This window comes from Lagopus muta, chromosome 3 (genome assembly GCF_023343835.1).
Source record: "Lagopus muta isolate bLagMut1 chromosome 3, bLagMut1 primary, whole genome shotgun sequence".
Lineage (NCBI taxonomy): Eukaryota > Metazoa > Chordata > Aves > Galliformes > Phasianidae > Lagopus > Lagopus muta.
In genome coordinates this window covers 4557765-4584548 of record NC_064435.1, presented here as the reverse complement: position 1 = coordinate 4584548, position 26784 = coordinate 4557765, and the positions used below count along the sequence as shown (strand labels likewise).

The 26784-nt window shown below is 45.4% G+C and overlaps 2 protein-coding genes across 3 annotated transcripts in view; one reads left to right on the top strand and one right to left on the bottom strand.

Annotated features, from left to right (window-relative positions):
• AGO2 (argonaute RISC catalytic component 2) overlaps positions 1-21288 on the bottom strand; it is a 44059-nt gene extending 22771 nt beyond the window's left edge. For both annotated transcript variants that reach the window (XM_048940419.1, XM_048940420.1), the window contains exons 1-2: positions 18246-21288; positions 2842-3037 (exon numbers count right to left, since the gene is read on the bottom strand). In XM_048940419.1, the coding sequence (XP_048796376.1) occupies positions 2842-3037; positions 18246-18276 (227 nt within the window). In that variant the 5' untranslated portion in view covers positions 18277-21288. The remainder of the gene's footprint in view (positions 1-2841; positions 3038-18245) is intronic.
• A 3849-nt stretch (positions 21289-25137) lies between these two features.
• On the top strand, positions 25138-26298 carry RPLP1 (ribosomal protein lateral stalk subunit P1). Its single transcript, XM_048940427.1, has 4 exons — positions 25138-25307; positions 25418-25492; positions 25595-25712; positions 26178-26298. Exons 1-4 carry the CDS (start codon positions 25236-25238, stop codon positions 26255-26257), a joined length of 345 nt encoding a protein of 114 aa, XP_048796384.1. The 5' UTR covers positions 25138-25235; the 3' UTR covers positions 26258-26298.
• The last annotated feature ends 486 nt before the right edge of the window (positions 26299-26784 follow it).

The window sequence follows — 26784 nt, the reverse complement described above, 5'->3', positions numbered from 1 at the left end:
GCATTTGAGGCCAGGCTGGATGTGGCTCTGGGCAACCTGGTCTGGTGGGTGGCGACCCTGCACATAGCAGGAGGGTTGAAACTGGATGATCACTGTGGTCCTTTTCAACCCAGGCCATTCTGTGATTCTATGATGATGATTCCAGGTGGAGTTCATTTTGAGCCATGTACAAGTCCCAGCAACCCTCACAAATTAAACCAAGGACACTGACAGCACAAAACCAACCCCACACTGCCTATTCTCAGCATCTACCAAAACAGATCTGGACTTCCTGCAACATGAGAAAAACTGACCCTAACTGTACAGTTTTGGCACAGCAGCCCACTGTCTCAGCTATGTGTCTTCCAGTCCTGCTCCAGCTCTTGTTTATGGTGTATCCAACTGTACAGTCCAAGCCATAGCTAGTCCAAAAATAAAAATGAAGAATGAAGCCAGCACAGATGAGGGAATAGTGTAAATGGAATTAAAAACTCAACCTTTTCCAGATGTTAAAACACAAAATAATGATAAAAGCTACTGATTGTAGGTATGTAGCTGAGTTATATAACCAAAACACTGGAAACTCTAACCTAGATGAACAAATGAATTTTAGCCCTGGACTGTATGTGCATCCTACAAAATCCTACATATGCATACACAAATATGTGCACAGACACAAGTATACTAGCAGGACTGAAAGGCCAACAAAACGCCAGGCACTCACAAGGGCATGTACACCTAAAGGATAGCAAAAGCACCAGCAAGTGCTCAAAGAAGAAATGAAACATAAACTTCATTAAATGAATCCAATTTGTATTCTTCCCACACTGTACAGAGAAATGTGCACTGTTGAATGCATTCATTACACCCCTGCTTACTGCAAAAGGCACTGAACCATGCAGATTTATATCTGCTCTGATACCACAACACAAGGAACAGCTAACCTAACAAAGGAGATCAGGTCTGAAGCTGTCAGTGGGGCAACAACTCATTACAGAGTATAACCTGCTTTATCAGCCAGGAAAATTGCTTTACAATTACTTTGTAATTACATTCTCTACAATTCCTCAGAAACCGATTCCCCACCACTAAAGGTAGGCATGAGAGAAGGAAGCACACCGGACTACAGAGAGGAGATCACTGAGAACAGCAGCACACACCACAAACACGTACCAGCTGCACAGCACTGCACCATCCAGAGGGGCTAAGGAGCATAGAGATCTGCATCATACAGCAGCATGCATGCTGTCAGCACTGGAGCAGGAAGCCAGGATAATCAGTGATCGTGAAAGCAAAGCTCTCGTGGCTTCCACTATGAAAATGTGAACTGCTATTATTACTTTTTTTTAATTTTTTTTAGCACTACAGTGCACTGAGAATGCATTGGTGAAATCAACAGGGCTGCTTCAGGCAGGAAGAGAATTCAGCTTGATGCGCATACAACATCTGCTTTTAACACTAAACCCATTTCTGAACTGGTTTAAAGGTTTTAAATAGCCTTAGAAATGAAAAAAAAACCAGAGCAGCACAGTATAGTAATGCTGCTTTCTGGAAATACCATTACTAGCAGACTTGTTGGTGTAACAGTTGATAATGCACTCCAGCTCGTTAACTGACATCAAGAAAACCGTGGCTTTCAGGTGACTTTCTGGACTCTACACTTTTGCTCATTACTGCATAATCCACACATGTGACCTCTTTTAATACGGAAAGTTTTTGCTGTTGAATATATAAACACACCATTACAATACTCCACAGTCAAGATGTGTAGGTAGTTACAATGATGACACTTGTGGTTTCGAGTTAGTGCCAAGTCTTGCTCTCAGTTTCACTTCTGGCAACACCACTCTTTTTCAAGTTAATGAGGTTGCCACACTGTGACTAATAGGGCACACATGCAAAATACAGGACCTAATTGCTTATTTCCTTTGCCAGCTGATCCATGCTTTCATCTCCCTATCTGGAGCATAACTTTCCCTTTTATAGAATCTACTGATGAAGGATAATTTCTTACCTAATTCAGTCCTTCCACTATCCTTTCCCAGCAGCACAAATGGGTTTTACCTCCCCTTTTAAGTAGGTGAAGGCAGGAAAACAAGCTGGCAACACCAGTTCCCTGCTGAAGGGCTTGCCAGCCAATTACACTCCGATATTTAAACAAGCAATACCAAGAATATTACTTACCAAGTTGGTTTACACTGATCTAACCTCTCTAGAGTTAATACAGTGGCTTTAATCAGAAGCTGACAAGTTCAGTCAAAATAAGGGACCACCAGCACTGAATCTTTGGGCTGGGACCAACATTGTTGGAGAAAGAGTGTAGGGTGACCTCAATGCAGCCTTCCAGTATGTAAAGGGAGCCTACAAACAGGAGGGGAGCCAACTCTTTCAAAGGGTAGATAATACAAGGACAAGGGGAATTGGTTTTAAGTTGAGGGAGGGAAGATTTAGGTTGGGTATTAGGGGAAAGTTCTTTACTACAAGAGTGCTAAGGTGCTGGAAAAGGCTGCCCAGAGAGATTGTGGATGCCTCATTCCCTGGAGGTGTTCAAGGCCAGGTTGGATGGGGCCCTGGGCAGTCAGGTCTGGTATTTAACGGGGAGGTTGGCAGCCCTGCATACAGCAATGGGGTTGGAGCTTGATAATACTTGAGGCTCCCACCAACCCCAGCCATTCTATGATTAAAAAGTCTGAGGAACACTGCTTGTGGATGGATACGGAAAGCTGGAAGCTATCAGTACAAGCAGTGAATAAACAGACACATCTTCTGAGCCATCCATGAAAACAGGCACGTGGCTCCACAATTTTCAAATGAAAACCCAAATGTAAGCAAACTCAGGAAAAAAGCAAAGCACTAGTTTACCTGTTAACTCTTCTTGGACATTTTTCTGGCTTTATATCCAACTCATAATGGTAGATATCTATTTTAGGAATGTCCATTTCAAAGAAGTTGGCCTGCAGTTTGATTGTTCTCCCAGAAGTCCCAAAATCTGGGCGAGGAGGAGGTTTGAAGGCATATCCCTGTACTGGTGGTGGCAACGGTGGAGGAGGTGCAAGCACTGAAAAGAGAGAAAGCACAATTAGCCACACCAGCTACATTCACCTGAATTGAACAAATTCACAGACTTTATCCAACAAAAGAGGGGATGTTCAAACTGGTAACAAAGAAAACCTGCTATTAGGAGTCCATTCATTTTCTCTCTTCTTCCAAAGCTCTCCTAGTCCTCACCATTGATTAGAATCTTAAAATTAGTTACATTTTCCCATACAAGGAGACAGCTGGGCAGGATTTTGAGATGCTAAGCAGGCACTAAGCAGACACTGGTGGAGAATCAAGAACAAATCAAGAACAAAGCAAGAACTAGAGCACCATTCATGAAGAATCTCAGTTTCAAAACAGATACTGATGCAAACTGTGGATTGGCATTGAGAATATTACTGTTGTTTTATTTTTTTTTTTAATTGTTCTATGTTATTATTTTTATTAATAAAACAGTTCTTGGGCTTTTTCCTCATTTCATTTATGTTTGGGTCAGGTCTTGTCCTCAAAATGCATTCAGAGGCATACACTCCTCTAACACCACGTTACTGCAGTTCAATAAATACTGCCACTAAAACCTGTGACTCTCCAACAGTAACCCGAAAGATCCATTTTAAATTCTTGTTCCAGAAGATCTGTGCTTCTGCGGTGATGGTGATGCTGTCCTACCATTCCCACATCTTGTATTTTCTGCTCCTGGCACTTGGACTATTTGTTCCTTTTTATCCACTCATATCTTGGTGGCATTATCATCTGCCTCACCACTGTTACCTGTTCAACCACTATGCACCCACATTAAGCATTTCCCTTCCCCACGCCATTATGCTCTCTAACACTGCTGTACTCACCACCACAGCCTGATTTCTCTGCCCTTTCTCTTGCTGTGCTGGAGAGACTGACATCAGTCTACTCCTTAAACTGGGATTGCTCGTTACTTCTCACAGGGTTATAATGAAGCTCTGTTTACAAATATTCAAGGAAGAACACTGGAGCTTGGTAAGTTCCACCAGAGCTTAGTGACAAATGGTAAAAAGGCAAATTATGGAGATAACATGAAAAATGCAAATTCCTGGGGAAAGATATGAAACAGTTCACATGCACAGCAGAGAACAGAACCAGCACTTCAGAAATAACGACCAGCAACATCAGCAACTTTCACTTTTAAACTTCATCTGTTTTAAGTGCTCCAATTAAAGTTATTTCTGGCTTAACACACTGAGCAGACTTATATAGGGCAGGGTGGTGCTTGGAGGAGATAAGCACTGTTTATTAAACAGCAACACTGACCTGATAAGCAGTCAGCCTGTATTTCTGTGGCATGAAGCAGATACACATGCATTAGCTACAGGACTGATGGCTGTACCTATGTGCACCTTAGATGTGGCATTGAGGAACATGGCCTGCTGGGCATGGTGGTGATGGGTCAATGGTTGGACTACAGCATGACCTTAGCGGTCCTTACCAGCCTTACTCATTCTGTATGGGAATGCTTCTATACTGGGTGTTGCAGAGGATACAGATATACCCTATCCATTGCAACCTGCCACAACTCACCCACCAGAGCCCTAAGTGCTGCCCCTGCTGGTCTTCCAAATTCACTCTTGTAGTTTTTTTTACTCCATTCCTGGCTTTCAGAAACTCCTTTGAAAACACACACAGTGCCTTCAGACAGTATTCTGAAAGTCTACGTGCACTGGATTTTACATTTAAAGTGCTGTCAAGGGGAGAATGAATTAGATAAAAGACGAGTACACTGGAACATCTGATACACATCAGAAACTCCTTGCTCATTTGCTACATGACAACGCGAATAATAAAAATGTTTCAGCCTTGATGACTGAGACCATCAAGAAAACACAGAGCTCTATTTGTGTGGTTTGAAGTAAGGTACACTGGATATTTAGTAATGAGGTGCTAGTATAACATCTTCACGCTTCTCTGGAACTGAGAACTAGCAGACTTCCTACCAGAATTCATTCAATTTACAATAGACCAAGTGTTCAAAGTTACCACTCTTAAGAACTGAGACTTCTACCAAAGAAGTGGAAATTGGGGAAAACCCAGGTATTAGAAAAGTAACTGCCTCTCGGCAATTTTCTTGAAGAACCGTAAACCCCAGGCAGTATCACTCTGTTAAGAGAGGAGCAGGAAAAAGGAGGTGGCAGAGGAGCTGTGCTCAAACGTGGAACTGCACAGAGATATTAGTTTCTTGCAGAGTTTTGCAAGTTTACAACAATGCTGCAAATTCAGAGCTGGCTGCATGCAGACTTCCACTCCAACAAAATACTGCAGATCCAAACTGGAGATAGGAGTGACTCAAGGGGCCACAGGGCCAAGGCACTCCCTGCGTGTAGAAGGAATGAACGAGCCACACTTCTGATTGCACTCCTCTCCCCCTACCAAAACCCAACCAATCGTGGAACTGAATTATCAGGGCAATTTAATTGATCACCTATATGGAGGCCTTCAGCACCGTCCTTTATTCTTCATAGTGTTGTAAAGCAACACTATGAAGGTTGTTCAGCTCTCTGAAGTGCCGCTCAGCACTGAAGGCACATACAGAAGATTTTTAGCGTGGAATTATGCCACTAACACACAGTTGGAGGCCTAATGAGTTACTAAATCAGAAGGGACCAAGCTGGTTGCATCCAAAAGGGCTTGTCGACACAGGAGATCATCCAAGCATAATTCTACTACTGTAATTATATCAATACGTTTTCTTCCACAGCAAGTCCTAACACATTTAATTATCTGGTGATGTTTTCACAGATCAAAGAACGTTTTAGCACTGGGCTAATGCAGCCTACACCTGTCATAGGAAGCCTCTCAAACTACATGGCCTGTAAGTGAAACTGATGTGAAGGAAGGAAGCCTTATTCGGAAGCCCAGCTTTCAGTTGAGGTTTCATTATCAGACATCAGGGCGGTTACTCCGGATCATCCATGTGGGTGTTTTCAGATATTGCTGTGTTGATCTACAATACAGCTGCCACTGCCAGAAGCTGCCACGTGACAAGGAGATGTTTAAGAGCTTCACTACTTTTTTGTGCTCAGTAGCACATTTTTATTCACCTCAAACAAGAGATGCAGGAAGTGAAGCAAGCACCAGGCAACAGAACTTAACCTGAAGACAGAGTAACGATGCAAGACATACAATAAATAACACTTTTTTTTTTTTTTCCCAAAAGTATATCAGACACACTAATTACTTGACTCCCATTTAATGAAAGATGTCCAAATTTCATGCTGGCATACAGAATTTTAACACAGTATCAAAGTGAGTCCCCCTGCAGCACTTAATGTACCTGGCCTGCCAATCCCAGCCTTGCAGACAGTACAGACCACTGTGAAGTTTGCTTTTTGAACTACATTTTGCTGTTTCCAGTTAACTCGCTGATTCCATCCCTTCCATAAGGAGATATTACTACTATCGATTCAAAAACCAAATTGGGGGGGAGGGGTTATGAACCTGAGCTCAGGTACTGAACAGCTGTTTTGCCCCCAAGCCTGCAGGAAACAGCAACAAGATCAGGTTAAGAACCAAGATCAGCAAAAGAAGGGATGTGTGTGCTGCAAGAGGCAGCTGTGTAGGAGGTGCTGGATATGGTAAGAACACAGAGTAAGCTGCAAGAGACCAGACATGGCCACTCTCCTCTTCACAGGAGTTTCCAAAGCAACTCCTGCAACTTGCTCCAATGGTTGATTGCTCTCATGATAAAACACATTTGTGATATTATTAGCTAGTTTCCTGTGCTGCAGCTTCTGTCTCTTACCCTGTCCCTTGTGCACCTTCTCTAAGTCCACATCTACCTCCTCCAGATCTTGCCCTTAGGAAACTTGCAGATTTCCTTCGCTGTCCTGAAGGTTCTACAGTCTCAGTTCTCTCAGCCATATGTATGTATGTCAGAATGTCTTTGCACGCAGTCTTCAGCTTCAGGCCATCTTCAAGTTTTCTTACAGTATGTGTTTTTAAACAAATTTGACTTCTGAACTGGTTTTCTGTTAGGAACGGCTGGAGAAAGATAGAAAGAGAGCCTGCAGTGTTTTGTAAGAGATAAGAGAAACTCCAAGCTGCAGCTAATAGTCCCTTGATACTATGGGGGGTTGAGGCTTCTATACATCTGTCTTTGCTGCTTATTAAGCACGTTTTGGAGTACACAAACTAAGTTCATCAGTCAAATTACAGCACTGTTGCATTAGATGATACACAAGGAAACAACCTTATCAGTTATCCCCCCAAATTCAACAAACCACAATAGAAGCACTGCAGGGAAACTGAAGAAATATGGATGCCCCATCCCTGGAGGCATTCAAGGCCAGGCTGGATGTGGCTCTGGGCAGCCTGGTCTGCTGGTTGGCGACCCTGCACATAGCAGGGGGGTTGAAACCAGATGGTCATTGTGGTCCTTTTCAACCTAGGCCATTCCACGATTATGATTCTATGATGAAATGATGATGTTGTCAGAACTTCATTTAAGCCTGTATTACAGCATTATTTTAGCTATCAACTATTGAAGATCCCATAGTAAGGTGCAATTGCCAGAAGATTTTCTGCTAATAACACCTCCTCTTGAGAAACAATACTTGATAGAGCCCAGAAGGGCAAGTAACCTGATAAGCATCTGAAAGGAATGAAAGAGTAAAAACAATTATTCCTGCTCTTTTATGCAAATGAACACCATCTAAGATTTACTGAGGATAAATCCTGTAACCACTTCTTGTTCTAGTGGTATCAATGAAAACAATTATTCAATTGGATGGAGAGCAAACAGATTACTAAAGCTGTCCTCAGAAGGGAAGAAAACAAAAAGGGAGATTGGGGAGGAGAGCTTTCTGGTAATCCTTATCTCCTATTCCAGTTTCCTAGCCAAGGGCTGTTAAATGATTATTTTCCTGGAACGGCCCTACAATGCTATCCAAAGTTCAATCACTTGGGAATGGAGAATTCCTGCTCCCATCACACTCAGACTGCTCCTGTGCTTCTCACAAATACCTGCTTGTCATCATCGCATAATCGTTTGAGTTGGAAGGGATCCTAAAAGGCCATCTAGTCCAACTCCCCTACAGTGCACAGAGACACCTACAGCTCCATCAAGGTGCTCAGAGCCCCATCCAGCCTGGCCTTGAATGTACCTCCAGGAATGGGGTTTCCACCACCTCTCTTAGTAACCTCCTCCAGTGCTTCACTAACCTTACTGTAAAAAACTTCATCCTTATGTCCAATCTAAATATCCCCTCTTCTAGTTTGAAATCGTTTCCCCTTGTCCTCTTGCAATAGATTCCACAGTCTGTTCCCTCTCCTAGCTCTCCTTTAGATACTGAAAAGCAGCTCTCAGGTCACCTCACAGTCTTCTCCAGGCTGAGCAGCTCCAGCTCTCTCAGCTGTCCTCATAGCCAAAGTGTTCCAGAGTGCGCCCCTCCTCTGGACACACTCCAACAGGTCCATGCATCTCCTGTGCTGAGGACTCCACATCTGGATGCAGTACTCCAGGTGAGGCCTCACCATGGCAGAGCAGAGGGGCAGGATCACCTCCCTCACCCTGCTGGCCACACTTCTTTTGATGCAGCCCAGGATACAGGTGGCTTTCTGGGCTGTGAGGGTGCACTGCTGGCTCATGTCCAGTTTCCTATACACCGGTACTCCCAGGTCCTTTTTGGCAGGGCAGCTGTGCTTTATCCTTACATCTTATTTTTAAGACCCCTGTATGATACTGTTGGGAACTATATGGATCTCATTGTGCCAAATTGCTTCTAATCCCTTAGCAGTATGCAATTCAGTATTCAGATAAGCAGCAGAAGTGTTGGATAAACAGCACTGCCTTCAAATCTGTGATCTCATTATGTTCAGTAGACTTAATCGAGAGATCATTTTTATGTAATAATTGTCACCACAAGAGAACTGAAGCAGTGTTAATTATCAAGTCAAACATATTATTCTGCTTAGAAGAAATAGTCACAGATCTACAGCTGCCTTGGTTATCCTGGATACTTCCCCACCCTGCTGTAAGACATGGATGCGATCTCTCTCTACCGCAGGAAGCAATGTAACCCAGGGAGATCAGAATTCCTTCCAGACGCCCACAGTGAGTGCAGTCAGAGATGAAAAGGAGAAACAAAACAACAATCCTGTTTGCTTTATAAAGTCATGACCAGGTTTCCAATATGGATACATAAGAGACTGCAAGAACCCCACATACAAGCAGAGGAGCAGCACAGAGCATTCAAGATGTACATGGAGCATCCAACAGCTATCCCTATAAATGTGGCTTGACTGATATCTGCATGCAAAGCTGCACAAAGTACCACTGAAATTCTTCCTATGGGATACAGAGAATTCTTTTAATTGCAAACAGTAATGTTCAATTAAGTTATGAACTGGAAACGGTGAGCCTCATCCAAACAATGCAGTGGGTGCTTATGACGTACCTACGTGTCAGTAATCCAGTTGAAAGTTATCACAAATGGAGACTACAAAATGACTTCACCTTCAAGCAGATCTCCACTAGGTGAAGATGGAAAATGGAGACTGGTCTGAGTGATGTTTATCACACTTCACCACAATGAATCGTTCTGTTGTCCTTACCTTGGAAAGTGCTGAACTAATTCCAGGTTTTTCTAAGGATTAAAAAAAGTCTAGTAGTATTTTCTGTGTTCATAAAGAACAGTGCCTCCATTCAATACAACCTCAAGCCTTTAGGAATGGAGAAGAATGAAGCAGTGAGTATTACATTATCATAGAGAAGAAGAAAACATCCAAATAGCGCCTACTTCATGCTGCTTCACACCTTTTAGAGGATAGAACAGAAATTCTGTGTCCTTCATTGCACCTTACCTCCCTTCACCTGCACTCTCTGAAACACTGCATTTAGGTTAGGATAGAAGTGCAGCTTACTTCCTTTCTTAGTCAACAGTCATACTCCACGCTTTGAGACCACGTGGTTATGTACAAAATGGTACAACTCAGCCTCCAGTGTCATCAGCTTTCCTTTCCTTTTTTCTAAGTCACGCTAGACTTGTAAAGCACAACTTCTTTATTAAGGAAACCTCATCAGTGCTGCATATTTATTTCAGAGGCCAAGCTGAAGTTTCTATCAAACTACCTGGTGTGACCACTGGGTGAATGAGAACTTGCATTCAGTTCACAGCACCACTGAAGCTGTGCCAGAATCAGAGCCCAGTGAGGGGTACTCAGTTCCAAGCAACTATATCAGCTACTTCAGCACAGTTTTTGCCCAGTGACATTCGTACTGTATCTAATTTAATGAAACACAAATGATTGGGAATCAGACTAGATGATCTCTAGTCCCTTCCAACCCCTACAGCTCCATGATTCAGTGATTTGTCCTCAGCTTACTAAAGAAATAAGCCAGGACGGACATCTGTGCTGTACCTTTGCTATACTGACACCTCCACAGACTTGAAATAACAGTGCTTTTGTCTGAACTCTGAAAACACAAAGATTAAAATGTCTTCATGACTACAATATTTTTAATTTACAACACTCAACTCTTGAGGTATAATTCAGAAGCTTTCCCTCAAAATGAAATCTTTGCCCAGACACACAGCAGATCAATCTAAAAAATACTAATGCTCCCATGGCTCAGTTTCAAAGTAGGAAATTCACAGTTTATCATTTTAGATAGTGAAAGTGGCTGCAGGAGCATCTCTACCATGCAAGAGATCCAACAGTATATAATGCAATTTCAAGAGAAGGCTGTGGTTTCCAGCATCGCTGAGAGGAGCAGTAAAATACTGGTTTGTAATAATGGAATAATTGAGACATGAGAAGTGGAGGCTTTCAGTTGAATGGTTCTATGATGTTTTTCCCCAATTACAGCTTTTTTCTTCCACCTGCTTCCTGTAACCAACTTAAGTTCTCATATTAGTCAAAACAAATGAAGACCCAGCTGTGGCACTGTGCCACCCAAGTGACGACAGCTAAAGCTTGGGAGCAGACTATTAAGTAGTGACACCTGACTACAGGGAGATTCACAGTCCCACAGAAATACGCATTCATCCATTTTCAGCCGCAGTGTCACTACCAACATTTCATTCAGTATTGCACCTAGTCCTGTACATTTCCATTTGTGGTCTGCCCATTCTGTTTAAGGATTCTGCAAAAGACAGGAAAAAAACAAAGCGTATACAAGCGTGTCCAAGTTTTAGGTTAATGAACATTTGCAAATCAGGAATAATTAGGAAAAAAATACTACTGTATTCTAATCACACGACACAATCCAAACAATAAAGTTCCACTTCCTCACCCCAGCGGGAATTCACTTTGAAGTTTCCTCTTCCTGCATGAAGCTCTCACTTCTTCAAACAACACACCCTCATTCACACAGCAGTGACTTGTACAGATCGAAACCACGCGCTCCTTCATTAAACCCTGAAGAAATGTATTTGGTTCATCGAGGCATTCGTTCTTCTGCACTGTCATACCTACCTGAACCTCAGTGTCCTCCATTCTATTCTTGTTTCGTCTGTGGTTTGGAGGGTTGGTGGCTTTTTTGTTGATTTTTTTTTTTAAAGCTAAGTCTCAAACACTGACGTTCAAAAAGGGATAGAGTCCAAAGAGCTCAAGTTGAAACTCACTGTTGTTTGAGAAGTCTTGCATTTTAGCAGCAATTAGAATAAAAAAGAACATAAAAAAAAAAAATCACAAAGAGATCCCCACCCCCTGATCCCCCCAAATCTACAGACTGTGCTCCACATGAGAGCAAACGAAGATGTCAGAAATGATGGAGGATTACGACAGGGCAAGAGAGGCCAACCAACAGAGGGACTCCTTAAAAGCAGCAGAAAGGGAGCATTCACTGCAATCCACAACTTGTATGAAAGGACAATGTAATAAGTTCTTTATCAAAGGATAAGCGAAGCCAAGAACACAGAAACATTTAGATAGGAATTTACCCTCTGCATGAATAGACGTCTGTCCTATACTAGTTAACACTTGCTAAACAAGTTTCAGAAGGTATTTAACGAGGCCCCAGTAATAATTATGTTTTAAAGGCTTATTCATCTACATGACAAATTTAACTTCAAACAGTTCTCAGATTGATCTAGCTAAGCCAGTGAATCCTCCCCTCTTGGGAACTCATCTAAAATAGGCTTATTTAAAACAAATCACAACTGGCACGTCCACACACTTCCTACTGCTAAACTAAGGCAGAGTTCTACAGAAGTGATCTGTGACACGAGCAGCTCTAAGAGGCACCCATGCCCACATCACAGCACCTACTGCTGCCTCAAAGTCAGTTCACAGTCCGGCCAGAAAAGAGTCACTGAAGTGGTTAACAAAATCATCAACCTGGTCTTGCCTGTCTATCAATCTGTGATATAAACACCACTACAGATCTTAAAAGCAGTGCTGAGCCCCCTGAGTGACATGCTGAAGAGCAACGACTCCATTTCTGCCCCACAGACCGCTGCTGCAGTCACAACACATCCCGTAACTTTTATCACCAGCATTCCTGCTTTGCTTCTCTCAAGGAAAACTCAACAGGGCAAAGAGATAAAGGCAGAAAAAAAGACTTGGTTCAGTTTGGAGCAGCACCCCACATGATGCCAGCACAACCATTTCTTCCTGCAGCACCACTAGATTAGGCTAGTTTCAGACATACATAAAATTATAGGCTAGCACACAGACAGCTTTTATATCTGCTTTCAGCAATGAAGCATTTTGTTTCTCGAGAGAAAAGAAGACTAAAACATACAGCAGAGACAAAACACAGCTGAGAAGCTCTGCCAGAAATAGAAAAAGACAAACAAATTACGACAGGAGAGAACCAACTACTCTCACCACATCTGCGGTTAAAAAGCATCAGTTTCACAACCCAAGTACAACCAACATTTGGCAGCGCTGTGGAAAGCACAGTGAGAACAAGCATTGGCACAGCTTGCCCAGGGAAGTGGTGGAATTGCCATCGCTGGAGGTGTTCAGGAGAAAGGCAGATGTGGCACCAAGGGCCGCAGTTCAGTGCTCTGTGGGGACAGGTTGATAGTTGGAGTGAATGGCCTTAGAGGTCTTCTCTAACCTTACTGATTCTATGATTCCACTGTATTTATACATCAAATTCCCCAAGTATTCCACCTAACAACACAGAAGAAACACCTACTACCCACATAGCTGCAGCATTAAGCAATCACGGTACTCCACCCCCTTTTGGTTACTTCTCTGCCAACTGCACTTGATGGTGTAGAACCCCTGAAGAGCCTGATGCCTCAGTGGTCACCTGGGGAGCGCTCCCTTTACTCTTTTCACCCTTACATGACCATGTAAGATCAAGCTGAACAGTTTTCCTCTTGCCAATTTCCTAAGGGGAACAAGTATCCTTGATTAATCAGTGGAGTGGTGAGGTGCTGCAACAGGCTGCCCAGAGAGGCTGTGGATGCTCCATCCCTGGAGGTGTTCAAGGCCAGGTTGGATGGGGCCATGGGCAGCCTGGTCTGGTATTAAATGGGGAGGTTGGTGGCCCTGCATGTAGCAGGGAGGTTGGAGATTCATGACCCTTGAGGTCCCTTCTGTGATTAATCTGATAACATCAACTGCCAAGACATTCTGCTTTAGCATAAGCAGTACTTGATCAAAGCATTTTACGCTCAGCATTCATTAAGCACAGACAATATCCCTTTCTTTCCAAGGGAAGATCATTGCTTCCATTACATGCATCTTCCCATCCAGATAGTTTTGAGATGTCTTCCTGCTATCAGTGCCACTTGCCTTTACAGCTGTGGAAGATGATGTTGTTCAGGTCTGTCTTTTCCAACTTTGCAAGCATGGAATCAGTAAGAAAATGTTTGTGTTCAGCTTTAGGTATTAAAATAAATTAGAGAAGAAAAAAAAAAAAGCCCTTGCAGTACCTTGGAAAGCACAGAACTTGACAAGCCAACAGGACAGGAGACATTTCTCATGCTGGTGGGCTGCTCTTTATCCATCAGAAAAGATGCATGGTACTGAGGGCAATTCATCAGACAATGCATGGAGCAGATCCCTACCCACAGCCTTAAAACTACATAATATTTTCCATCAGCTCTTTTTTTCCTAGCCTGGAACTTAGCAAAAGTAAGATACTCACGGATGACTTTTCTTAATAGTCATGGAAGTGAGAGGTCACATCTTTAACAAGTGCTAGTACTACCTGCTGTTATGAATATTATAAATTTGGTCATTAACAACATGACCAATAGCTCCTCTAAAACTTGAGATAAGGAAGGCTGTACGCAACACCGTTTTCGATGAGTCTTACAAGTTTTGTAAAGCTATCTGTACAGCCAGTAAGAGAATCACTGCTGAATAAACTCTTGTACTTTCCATACAGTGAATCTTTTGTATACATTGGCTCGCTAAGGAAAGGAGAAAGTTTCAGTCGGATGTGCGTCAACATCAGTCATCTTTTCATCAAATAATCAACCAGGAGGTACGAAAATACCCTTAATTTTCACGTGTTTGACACATGGAAAGCCTTAACCCCCTTTACAAAGCCGCTGTATTTCAGACAACTGCTGCTTTAACAATGTCTCCAGTAGCAGACAAAATTAAACGTGCTTTCAAAGACTTAGAAATAGAATATATAGGACGCTAATCTTGCAATTCAGAAATACAGAATCACTCACTGTAAGTTACAAAAGTTTGTGAGTTTTCACCACTTTTTCAAAACAAACTGATATAAAAACAGTGTCTTTATTAACACGTCTACCTTGTCTATGGAAAGGAAGGTTGGACTACCTGATCTTTAAGGGTTCTCTCCAGCACAAACCATTCCATCGCTACGCCACTCGGACGTTCTTTGAAATCAGTCAGGTGAACAACAGAAAAACTGCTGCTACAGCCACATAACTTGCTTTATACTGTTAAATGGAGAAAGAATTAGGATGAAAATAGCCAGCCCTGGGGCAGATTGAACCATTACGTTGGCAGGAGGCCAACACCACAGAATGGGCATCCAGTTTGGCAGTGGGAACTTGAAGAGTGAAGTGCTTCCCACGCATCAACAACATCGAGAAGCAAACAGCAGCAAGGTCTAAGATAGGAGGCACAGGAACGGAGCACTCAAGTGGTGTCAAGGATGTGCTGACACACGGATGCTGGAGCTCCTGGGCATTCACAGCAGCTGCTAATCTTAAATGGCTGCAAATGACAACTCTCATGCATTCCTCCAAACCAGATTTTGGCAATTTCAGGTGTCAGATTAACGTATGGAAGGGGACTTTCACTGCAGCACCCAGACTGCACAGAGCCTTGTGCAATACAGCTGAGCCTCCTGCTGATGGCCCCAGTTCTAGACTGGTTTCTTCATAATCAGAAATGTAAACATAATTCCCTCACTTACATTTAGAAGCAATTTAACATTTATGAGGTAAATCAAAGGGTTGAATTCTAACAGCACTTAATCGTTAACCAATCTGGAGATTGATAACGCGATTTAGTGAAATATACAACTCAACAGCAACTTGATTACAGATCCATGAAGGACAAGATTCACACTAACAGAATACCCTATATCAGTGTATACACATGTGCACAGATGCACAACATACACTGCAGTACACACACACAGATAAACAGAGACGTGGATCCAGTGGATCCCACCCCCATGAAACACCTATTGTTAGAACATATCTAAGTAGGGAGGTGGATGGAAAAATAAGCCAGCCTATACTTAACACTTCTCTCTATTCAAGTTTAAGAGTAAATGCTCACAGTACATCTGCCTCGGTGGGAGATAATCAAGACTAGCTTGAGTGGGATAACTTCACTCCGGCCACTACCAAAGGTCTTGAGGATTTGATAGTGCTTAGGAGGCATTCCAACCCAGCTGAGATTGCTGGTCATAGCTGACTGCAATCCAGGAAAGCCCAAAGGGTCTCACTTAGAATTTCTGCCTTTTGTCAGGTACTTTTTCATATCAACTCACTTGGAAAGTACCAGAATATTTCACTATCCACCAGTTGTGCCTACAACATGATGGATTCCCAAATTCTGTACCAATCTCCTTATGCCACAGTCCAGGTGCAGATGCACTAGGATGCCTGGAGCTGACTGATCCTAAATGATGGGAGAAGCAGGAGCCAGATATGATAAGGAAGTGCTTTAATGCTCTGATCTGCTACTTTTCGCAATGTATGTGAAAGCAGAGGCAAGGCCACACTGGTCCTCTGCCTTTCACACATGGTCCAAGGAGAGGAATCATCAAGAGGCATAAGAGAAACAGGGGGACAGCTGTACTACCCTGCGGTTTGCAATAAGACCCTCTAACAAAAAGATCCCTGCTTACAACTTGATGTGGAGCAGGAAGCTGTTTGGACCAGCAGAAGCCACTGTGCTGCTAAGGCTCTCTGTGGGATGGTTTTACAGCAAGGAAGCAAAAATCCTCACAATACAGAGAACAACTCGCAGCTCCTACCCCAGAACAGACTCTGCCCAGCTCTGCAGAAGGCTGAGCTGCAGAGATAAACTAGGAAGCAAACAAGTCTGAGGATGAGCTTGGTTGGAGAGAGCAGAAGAGTAGGAGTCTGAGACACAGAGGTGATGTTTGGAGAGGAATAACAACCTCAGACTCAGTGAAAGGATGGTCTCAGAGCAAATCCTGATGCTCAGAAAGGGCTGTTCTGGTAAAGGGGTAATGTCCTTAAACACTAGGTGTAGTGCTGTAGAAGTCAGATCATTTTGCATGAAAGGAAGAGAAGGATCAGAGAGAGAGAATGTAGGAGGATAAAGGGACATGTAAAGGTACTCCCAATACATACACTGCAAGTATTTTCAATAATACTTTGGCTCTTTACACACAATTTTGAAGATTTTATCAACAGGAGGTAAGCAGCCTTTGCAACACAAATGAGTGCCACAAATACCTTGACACTGAATGAAGAAGAAAACCAGGCACTAAAAGCAAGGCAGATAATTAAATCAATACTTATACACCGATGTTACTACCGAAACGTGCAAGTGATGTTCTACATAAAACACAGAGCCCTGAATATCAGTCTGGATGCACATAGCTGCAGTGACCCTACATAAACCCAGTGCCATGAATAACAGTCTGAATACACGCGACTGCAGTAACCTCTCCCCCCAGCACGTCCAGTAAATGCACTGTAGGAAGAAATGCAAAGAGTTACAAGACTCCCCTAAGACAAAAGCAATCACTGCAGTTGTCCTTCTTGATTCCTGCTCCTTCAAGGAGAATCAGATCAGAGGAAGAAAAAAACCAGAAGCCAGCACCAAACCGTGGATGCTACCGTGTGAATGTTCTTACAGAGGAAGCATTCCTGAGCAGCAGCCACAGGTTCCACCTTCTGCTACGCTACTCCTTGCCAGATACCCTTCTAGAGATGATTCTAGGAAAACCTGTTAAGAACAGTAACTTAAAATGAAGTTGCTCACTCTGAAACTTTTCTAGGAAAAAAACCTCAACCTCTGAAGTACCAGTCACCCAAACTACAACACAGAAACAGCCGAACCGTAACAAGCACTGTCCTATATTGTGCCAACTCGCACAACGTCCATCTAAATCACGCTAAACGTTATTTAAACCGAGAGCGTCAGTGACCATCCTACTGTTCGCATTCATCGCCGCTTTCGCTGGCAGAACACACAGCTTTGAGGTCTGCAGCCCCTTCCAGCCCTACCCGACACGTGGACACCGTTTTTACTCCCATCTCAACAAGGAAACCAGGCAGGAGGGCCGCGGTTCGCCGCTCACCCCCCGCTCCCGTGCGCCTCAGGACGGCGCAGCGGATCGGAGCGAGGAAACGGGAGACCCCGGGGACACCGCGGGGCAGGAGGCCGAGCTGGCAGAACAGCCGGGCCCGGCGTGGGGAAGGCGGGCGGCACGTAGCGCACAGCCGCGGGCACGGACGGCCCCGCCGGCCCCCGCCTCGCTGCGGGGCGGCTCCAAGCGGGCAGAGCCCCCGGCCTCGGCCCCCCGGCAGAGGGAGGGGACAGCGGAGGAAGGCGACCCCTCTCGGGGGCCTCAGGCTCGCGGTGCCGAGGGCGGCCCGAGCCCTCCTTCCCACGGCGTGGCCTCGGCGGCCGCGGCCAGGCCCGCGTTTCCCCCCCCTCCCCCCCTGCGTGCTCCTCCGGCCCCGCGGCGCAGCGCCGTGAGGGGCCGCTGACAGCGCCTCGTGCGCCGCCTCCCCCAGCTCCCCCACGCGGGAGCCGAGTTCGAAACCCCAGAACGAAAAAAGCGCCCCGGGTGGCTCGAGGGAAAGCGGCCAAAGCCTCACCGGGTCCGGCGGTGCTGGCTCCCGGGTACATGGTTCCGTGCGCGGCGGCGGAGGCGGCGCCTCTCTTCAGGTCCCTACGGCGGCGGCGGCCGAAGGGGAGGGAAAGGGAGGGAAAGGGAGGGAGAGAAGCCCGAGCGGCGGTTACGCTGTTGGGAGAAGGGGGAGGAGAAGAAAAGAGAAGGGAGGGGAGAGGAAAAGAAAAGGGGAGGAGGGGAGAGGGGAGGGAAAAAAAAAAAAAAAAAAAAAAAAAGAGAGAGAGAAGAAGAAGAAAAAAAAAAAAAAAAAAAAAAAGGGAAGAGGGCCGGGCCGACGCCGGGAAACCAGGTTACTCGGCGGCACTGAGGAGCGGGGAGGTGGGCGGGGGGAAGGGAGGAGCCGCGCAGTCACGGGAAGGGGCGCCCCGCCCGCCGCCTCCGCCCGCCTCCTCGGGCCCCATCGGGCGGGAAGCGCGGCACGGCCGGAGCGAGCGGGGTGCGCCCTTCCGCCGCCGCCTCCTCTTCCTCACGGCGAGGTGCGAGCGATCTTTCGCCGTGCTCGCGCCGCTTCGCTCCTGGCGGCTTGTGCTGTCTCTTTCAGCGAGATGTGGCGACGTGACGAGCTCTCTGCTGCCCGTTCGACGTGACGCTGATGTGAGTGTCCTGTCTCGGAAATCCAGCCGTGTGCTGACTCGCACAGCGGGGTCATCTCTGGCCATCTTATTCGAAGTTTAGTGCAGGAGAATACGGACTAACAATTGCCGTGATGCAAAAGAGACATCGAATCATAGAATTCTTTGAGTTGGAACAGGCTCATAAGGGCCCTTTAGTCCAACTCCCCTGCAGTGAGCAGGGACACCTACAGCTCCATCAGGTGCTCACAGCCCCATCCAACCCGACCTTCGATCAGGGATGGAGCATCCACCGCCTCTCCGGGCAGCCTGTGCCAGTGCTCCATCATCCTTATCAGAAGGAACTTTGTTCTCATTTTGAATAAAACTGTTCCCTCTTTTAGTTTGCAACTGCTTCCCCTTGTCCTGTCACGACCCTGCTAAAGAGTCTGTCCCCATCCTTACAGCCATCCTTTACATTCTGAAAGGCCATGCTCAGGGTCTCCCTGGAACCTTCTCTTCAAAAGAAGCGTGGCCAGCAGGGCGAGGGAGGTGATCCTGTCCCTCTACTCTGCTCTGCTGAGGCCTTACCTGGAGTACTGTGTCCTGAGTTCTCAGTACAGGAGACGGGGATCTGTTAGAGTACCTCTGGAGGAGGGCCACAAAAGTGATCCCGGGGATGGAATGCCACCCTCTCTGAAGACAGCTGGGAGAGCTGGAGCTGTTCAGCCTGGAGAAGAGAAGGCTGCAGGGAGACCTGAGAGCAGCCTTTCAGTATCTGAAGGGGGGCTGCAAGAAAGAAAGGGACAGAGTCTTTAGAAGGGACTGTTGTGGTAAGAAAATATTAGGCAGTCCTAAATGCTGACAGCAGAAAATCATGCAGCCTGCATCTCAGTTTTTGATACTATATTTAAATCAATCTCTTCAATCTGATTAGGAAGATAACTCCCTCTAACGTTATCATACTTCCATGCCACTAGACCTTCTGCATTTAAGTACAAGAGAACACACAAGTACCATAATAGGTTTCTAGAAAAGTCCACTGAAAGCGGTGATTGTGGAGAAATTAGCAACCAGCATCCAGCAGCTGATGTCACCCAGCTATGTCTGGATTTACTGCCTCACGCTAGCACTGACTGCACAGTGTATGTATAGCTGTGTGCCATGTGCCTGTCTTGAGACTTACCATTACATTCTCAGGTTCGAAAATGTGTGAAAAAACAAGGACAAAAAAAGTAGTAGGGCTACCATCACATCAGCAGTTTGTTTATTGTTACAGCAAGAGAAACATCAAGGCTTATGTTTGCTGTACAAGGAATGCAAGATGAAAGTAAGTCATCATTGTGAGTAATGGCATTTCAAAGTCTGTGACTTTTGATCCCTGGCACCTGACGTGCTGTGGCAGTTGACATACATACCATCACCAGGAGCATCGCAAGAACTTGATTATCAGCTCTATTAGTGCTCAAAACATTTATCAAAGCTTATATACTTCATTCAAGCATTATAATATGTAATTTCACTGATAAGATTGCCCTCCGTCAGAACAATCACAAGTTTGGAACCTGCAAGGAGAAGAGGAACAAAACACGAGCAATGATTACTGTTATATTTTTTCACATGAAAGAAGAGCTCCTGGCATTGGTAGAAATGTGGAATGACCTTCATGTACTTCCAGGAACATGACCATCACTGTTTTGTAGGCAGACAACAACCAAACTGACTGTTGGACACACAGACATTGATAATCCTGTCTCATCTTTCTACATCATTCTGCTTATGAAACACCACACTGAAAGCAATGGTCAGCAGAACTTACATGCAGAAGGGATGCACTGATATGGAACTTCATCTGGTAGCTCACACTGCTGCAAAAGGAAAAACAACTGATGAAGAGTTCACGACAGTGCTCTGCAGTCAGTTTGAAAATAACGAGCTATCGAGCAACAGAAGATGGGTGAAGGCTTTAGAACTTCAAAAGCAAAAGGGCTTATCGCTGTGTATACATGGCTGTGGACTTGCACAATCAGTTAAACAGTAAATCAGTTAAATAGCTGTATTTAAACACTGTTTTCATGTCTCGGAGTCCTGTTGTTCCTCTGTGCTGCTGTACTCTCCCAGCAACATTTCTGTGTTCACACAGCAGTGCTGGTCTCTCTCTGCTCCTGAAGGAACAGGACACACGCTTTGCTCCATGTCACTTCATTACTTCTAATGCTTTCTGTCACTGACAGTTGCTGATTTGGAGCACAGTGAAACATAATTATCTATTCCTCGGCAATTTCACACCAATAGAAAACCAACAACAACAAATAACTCCTCCATTTCATAAAAGGTTTTGGATCAGAGTGGTTTGGAAGTTCCATAGCAGCTTTCTTTTCATCGTGCTCTCTATGTACTCTATTAACAATTACACAGTAGTGTAAGAAGAATTACTGAAACACAATCAAATTTCTTTAAAGAGAAATGTGACTGTTTTGCACAATACGCTGTCATAACGGCTGCATTTCAGGCTGAAATTTCCTAGAGACCTCCCATAGAAGGAATTAAATTAGTTTTGGAAAAGCTGTACATTTTCTCATCGTTTTGGAAGTAATGATAGGATTTATGAATGGCTTTTAAAATTCATTTATATAAATGGAGGTGCTTGGGGGTAAATATTTTACATGCAATAGGCTGCTGGCAGAATACCTGGCTTTTCTTCTTATTAGAGAACATATTTTGACTTCACTAAGTAACAACCCTTTTCATTTTAACCCAAATTGCATTCAAAGCCAGTTTATACAAGTCTGCTAAGGATGGGTAGTAATGATACAATGGCAAAAATTTTACTTAGGGAGGAAAGATGTAAATTTGATGCTTGACTCTGAGGGGGACCCAAACTTACTTTTTTTTTAGCCTTCAAGTGCCCTGGCTTTTAAGATGTTATTCTGGAGTGCCTGCATTAGATCTCTCACATATTCTGTGTCATTTTAAATAGGGCCAAGTGTTGGGTACTGCATTTTGGTCACAACAACCCCAGGCAACCCTATAGGCTTGGGGAGGAGTGGCTAGAAAGCTGCCTGATGGAAAGGGACCTTGATGTATTGATGGACACTGGGCTGAATATGAGCCAGCAGTGTGCCCAGGAGGCCAAGAAGGCCAGTGGCATCCTGGCTTGTATCAGGAATGGTGTGGTGAGCAGGGAGGTAATCCTGCTCCTGTAGTCGGCATTGGTGAGGCCTCACCTCGAGTACTGTGTTCAGTTTTGGGCACCTCAGTACAGAAAGGACATGGAGGTGCTGAAGCAGGTCCAAAGGAGGGCAACAAGGCTTATAGTGGGCTTGGAGAATATGGCCTATGAGGAGAGACTGAAGGAACTGGGGCTGTTCAGTCTGGGGGAAAGGAGGCTGAGGGGAGACCTTGTTGCTCTCTGCCAATATCTGAAAGGTGCTTACAGCGAGAGCGGGGCTGGTCTGTTCTCACTGGTGACAGGTGACAGGACGAGGGGAAATGGCCTCAAGTTTCACCAGGGTAAGTTTAGGTTGGATATCAGGAAACACTTCTTTACAGTAAGGGTTGTTAAGCACTGGAATAGGCTCCCCAGGGAGGTGGTTGAGTCACCATCCCTGGACGTGTTTAAAAACCATTTGGATGTGGTGCTCAGGGACATGATTTAGGGCTGTTAGAGTTAGGGTAGTGTGGTTAGGCTGTGGTTGGACTCGTTGATCTTTAAGGTCTTTTCCAACCTGAGCAGTTCTATGGTTCTATCAGAACAAAAGTGAAAAAGACCACAACTATGACCTGACCTGATGTGTTCACCTGGTTACAAAGTCTTTGAGGCCCTGACTTCAGTTTACTCAAGAACTGACTTTTCTAGTGATCAGAGCCAACAGCACAGCAACAAATGAAAACTCTGACAAAGGTGCAGCACCACCTATTGGGGATATGGTGCGAGTCGAGTATTACTGTTTCGAGTCGTAGAGTTTCGGGGTTTTTTTCCACGCGGGTTTCTGTGGGACTTCCTAATGCAGTCATCAGCTCAGGCATGAACATATTTTGGGGGTCTGAACACAGAATGGCCAGGGTTGGAAGCGACCTCAAGGATCATGAATCTCCAAACCCCCTGCTACATGCAGGGCCACCAACCTCCCCAATTAATACCAGACCAGGCTGCCCAGGGCCCCATCCAACCTGGTCTTGAACACTTCCAGGGACGGGGCATCCCATCACACTTATGAGGAAGTGTAAAACACAGGAAAAAAAAATAATAATAAAGAAAAGTAAGCTAAGGAAAAAGGCGTTTCCAGAAAACAAAAAGATAAGAGAATCAAATACTGTATCTGAGAATGAATGTGAACAAATTGGAAGAACACAACTTTATGGTGAACAGTCATGCTGCCAAAATAAAATAAAATGCAACCACAACAACAGCAACAAAACAACCCTGCAAAAACATATCATACAGAGAAAGAAACGAGTACCACAACTGGAAAACAGATGCAGGAGGGGATAACTGCCCTGATGAACAGCACCTACACAGTGACTAAGACTAATACAAGGCACCCTGATCATCTGCCAGCACCTTCCCTCTCTCAAGAGTTGGAAAGACCTTGATTCCAGGCAATACAAAACCATGTAAAAAAAAAACATGGAATCATGTTTTGTTGTTGTTTGCTTTTTTCAGTCAACGTCATATCTTTTCTCCATCTTGCAAGTGACTTCCACACCTGCAGCTCCTACACCTGGCTGAGTGCCTAGCCCATGTGTTGTTTTGTGTTTGGAAACTCTGCCTTCAAGTCACAGGCAGAAGACTTTACCACTTCATCCGTCCTACTTATTCTTCCTCAGTGCTGAGCAATGACATAATGCAGTTTTCTAGAACCCCAGAACAATCACTACACTGATTTTAATGCTGGCTTTCTTTGAACCAAACACAATAATGCCACTGCAACATAAATCCTTAGAAAATTCTTACCATATGCCCGGTAAAAATGCTGTTGTCTTGCTATGAACAGGCCACAGGCACCAGTCCTAGTTTGTCAGAACTGTGTAACATCTGTGAGAGCTGGCTCTGTGACCTGGAACTTTACACCGGGCTTCTGCAGTGTGTTTTATTGCAGGATAATGGCAAAGGCCTGGAAAACAGGGACCTCAAACCATCAATAACTCATGATCAGCTATTCATTACTGAAAAAGTACACCTTGAAAGCTGGGAAAAGACTGTTTTTATAAAGGAAGAATCAGCTCAGGAAGGTTACAAAAAATACAAAGCAAGTAGTTAAGCAAGAGAAGGGAAAGAAAGAACATGGCTTCCTTGCTGAAGACCTCTTGAGTTTGTCTACCATGATGATTATCCACAAACCACAATCATGCTCTGACCACACAGCATCAGCTCAGCAGGGCTGTGTACACAAAGCCAGCTTGGGATCAAGTGGTGAGTGCTGGCTGCTTTGCATATGTTGTGATAATGACCAAAAAAGTGTGAGAATAATCTGCAGGGACAACAGCTGTGAGAATGACTCATTAGCGTGGGGTGTTTTCTTAACGACTTTCAGTGGCAAAGTTGTGTTTTACATTTTAAAACTGGCATGATTTATCAGTGTTAATACTGCAGTCACAGCAGTCTCCAATCCTTTAAATGGATACACGTACAGATGTAGGTATGTAGATATACATGTGTGCGCATATCTATAGTGGTTTGCTTTCATCATAACTTAATTCTGAGCCCCGGCAGGTAAGTCTCATCAGCATCACTCAGTAGATGCAGCCTGACAGCCGTGAAGCAAGGCTGACAACACATCTCCTTTAATTAACATCTTTACCAATCAAAGCCTAAGCTTGCTCAGATGTCAGGTCTTAATATTTTATTTTGAGCAGTGCATGTGCATTGTTCTGCTATTCTGAAGCTGGTAGTATCTTCAGATGGAGTAAAACCCTTGTGAGGTATTCAGCTCCAATTAAGGCTGTGTGATCCTGCTGCATTACCAAGCTCTAGCTCTCCGTGCTTCCTTTTGCACAGGGGAGTCATTCCTCAATTCTTTCCTTCTCATACGTCGATACGATCAGTGCGGGGTCTGTCTAGGAAGGAATAGAAAGAAAAAAAAAGTCAGAAAAGACGAGACAGGTGAGAGCCCCACAGCGCCGCGCACGGCCGCCCAGGGAGCGCCGCTGAGGTAATGCCGCCGTCATCTCCCATCACTCCCCGCCGAGCTGCGATTGGCGGAGCTCTCCCTTCGGGCCCGCCCCCGATGCTCGCGGGTTGGACAGCGCCCCGGCTCGCGGATCGCGACTGGCTGATGGCGCCCTTATAAAGCCCCCCCCGGGAGCGCGCGTTCCCTTTCGTCCCCGGCGTGACAAGGTGCTGCGTCCTTCAGCTGAAGCTAAGGCCGTTCTCCCCCGGCGACTGGCACCGCGCCCCCACCATGGCCTCCGTCTCCGAGCTCGCGTGCATCTACTCCGCCCTCATCCTCCACGACGACGAAGTCACCGTCACGGTGAGTGCGCGGCCCGGGGGCCTTCGCCACAAGATGGCGGCGGGGCCGCGGCATGGCCGGCGGTGCGGGGGAGGCATGGCCGGCCCTCAGCGCCGTTCTCTGTGTGGCAGGAGGATAAGATTAACGCCCTCATCAAGGCGGCGGGAGTGAACGTGGAGCCGTTCTGGCCGGGCCTTTTCGCTAAGGTAGGTGGCAACGAGGGGAGAAGGTTGCGGCTGCTTCGGCGCTGTGCTGCGGGCGGGCGCGCCCCGTGCTAACGAGGTCTCGCCGGTGCTCGTCCTCCCTAGGCTCTGGCCAACATCGACATCGGAAGCCTCATCTGCAACGTAGGAGCCGGTGGCGGAGCTCCGGCTGCGGCTGCTCCTGCGGGTGCTGCCGCACCGGCGGGCGGTGGTGCTGCTCCCGGTAAGTGCGCTGAGCGCCGGAGCTGAGAACGGAGGGACGGTCGTCTCCTGTTGGCTATGTCGTTTGTGGGACGAGCCAAGGATGCCGTTGGCCTTCTTGGCCACCTGGGCACGCTGCTGGCTCGTGGTCAGCCAGCTGGCCGCTGGCACCCCCAGATCCTCTTTCTCTGTGCATTGGTCGCACTCTGAATCAGTGGACAGCACTGCTGCTGGCTCAGGTGTGAGGATGTCACTGATGCTGACAAAGTGAGCCTGCCCTGTAGAACTTGTCGGGTTTCATAGACTGGTGAAGGTGCAGTGCCATTTCCCTGGTAGCACTGCTTTCACTGGGCCGTGAGATGGGACTTGGTAGGGTTGCTCAGGTTGTGCTCCTTGATGTTACAGTCTCTGAATGTGAAGTCTTTGATAGTGTGACTCCATGAATTGATGGAAATGGGAAGTTTCTGACCACCTTTTTATTTTCCAGCCGAGGAGAAGAAAGAAGAAGAAAAGAAAGAAGAATCAGAGGAATCTGATGATGACATGGGCTTTGGTCTTTTTGACTAAGTAGTTTTGTAACTGCCTGTAATAAAGAACATTTAACTGTATTTTTGTCTCTGAAATTAACGCTTCTGAAGAATAGCTACATTACCTCTAGTGACAAGACTGACTGTCAGTGTATGGTCATGTAGGGTTTTACAGCTTGTCCCCATCCTCAGCACTGGCAGGTGTGAGTAACATAGCTCCTACTTTCAGAGTGTGGACAAAGGTGAAGATGTTACCACAGTGGGAAGGGACATGGTTGGGTTTAGCAAAAGTGCTGCTGCTTTGTTATACTGCAATGAGGCTGTAACATCTTATTGAAACTGGAACAGCCTCAGTCTGTGCTCTGCAGCAGCATGGCTTCCATCAGGCAACTCACAGAATGTGCTTGCTTAACCTGGTGGGAGCAGCAGGGTTATGTTTCAGAGGACAGCAATTGAGCTCTGGGCTTGGGGAAAGGCAGAAATCTTTTGCTGAATGCCCTTGTTGGGCTGGGATGGAGTAGCTGTAATTTAAAAAGCAGAGGGAAAGTCTTAAAGTGCTCTGGGCTT

Bases quoted from the DNA above. Each gene is read 5' to 3' on its own strand.
- RPLP1 (XM_048940427.1), top strand. From the start codon at position 25,236: ATGGCCTCCGTCTCCGAGCTCGCGTGCATCTACTCCGCCCTCATCCTC. The intron at 25,308-25,417 runs GTGAGTGCGCGG...TCTGTGTGGCAG, and splicing joins ACGACGAAGTCACCGTCACG to GAGGATAAGATTAACGCCCT. The intron at 25,713-26,177 runs GTAAGTGCGCTG...TTTATTTTCCAG, and splicing joins GGGCGGTGGTGCTGCTCCCG to CCGAGGAGAAGAAAGAAGAA.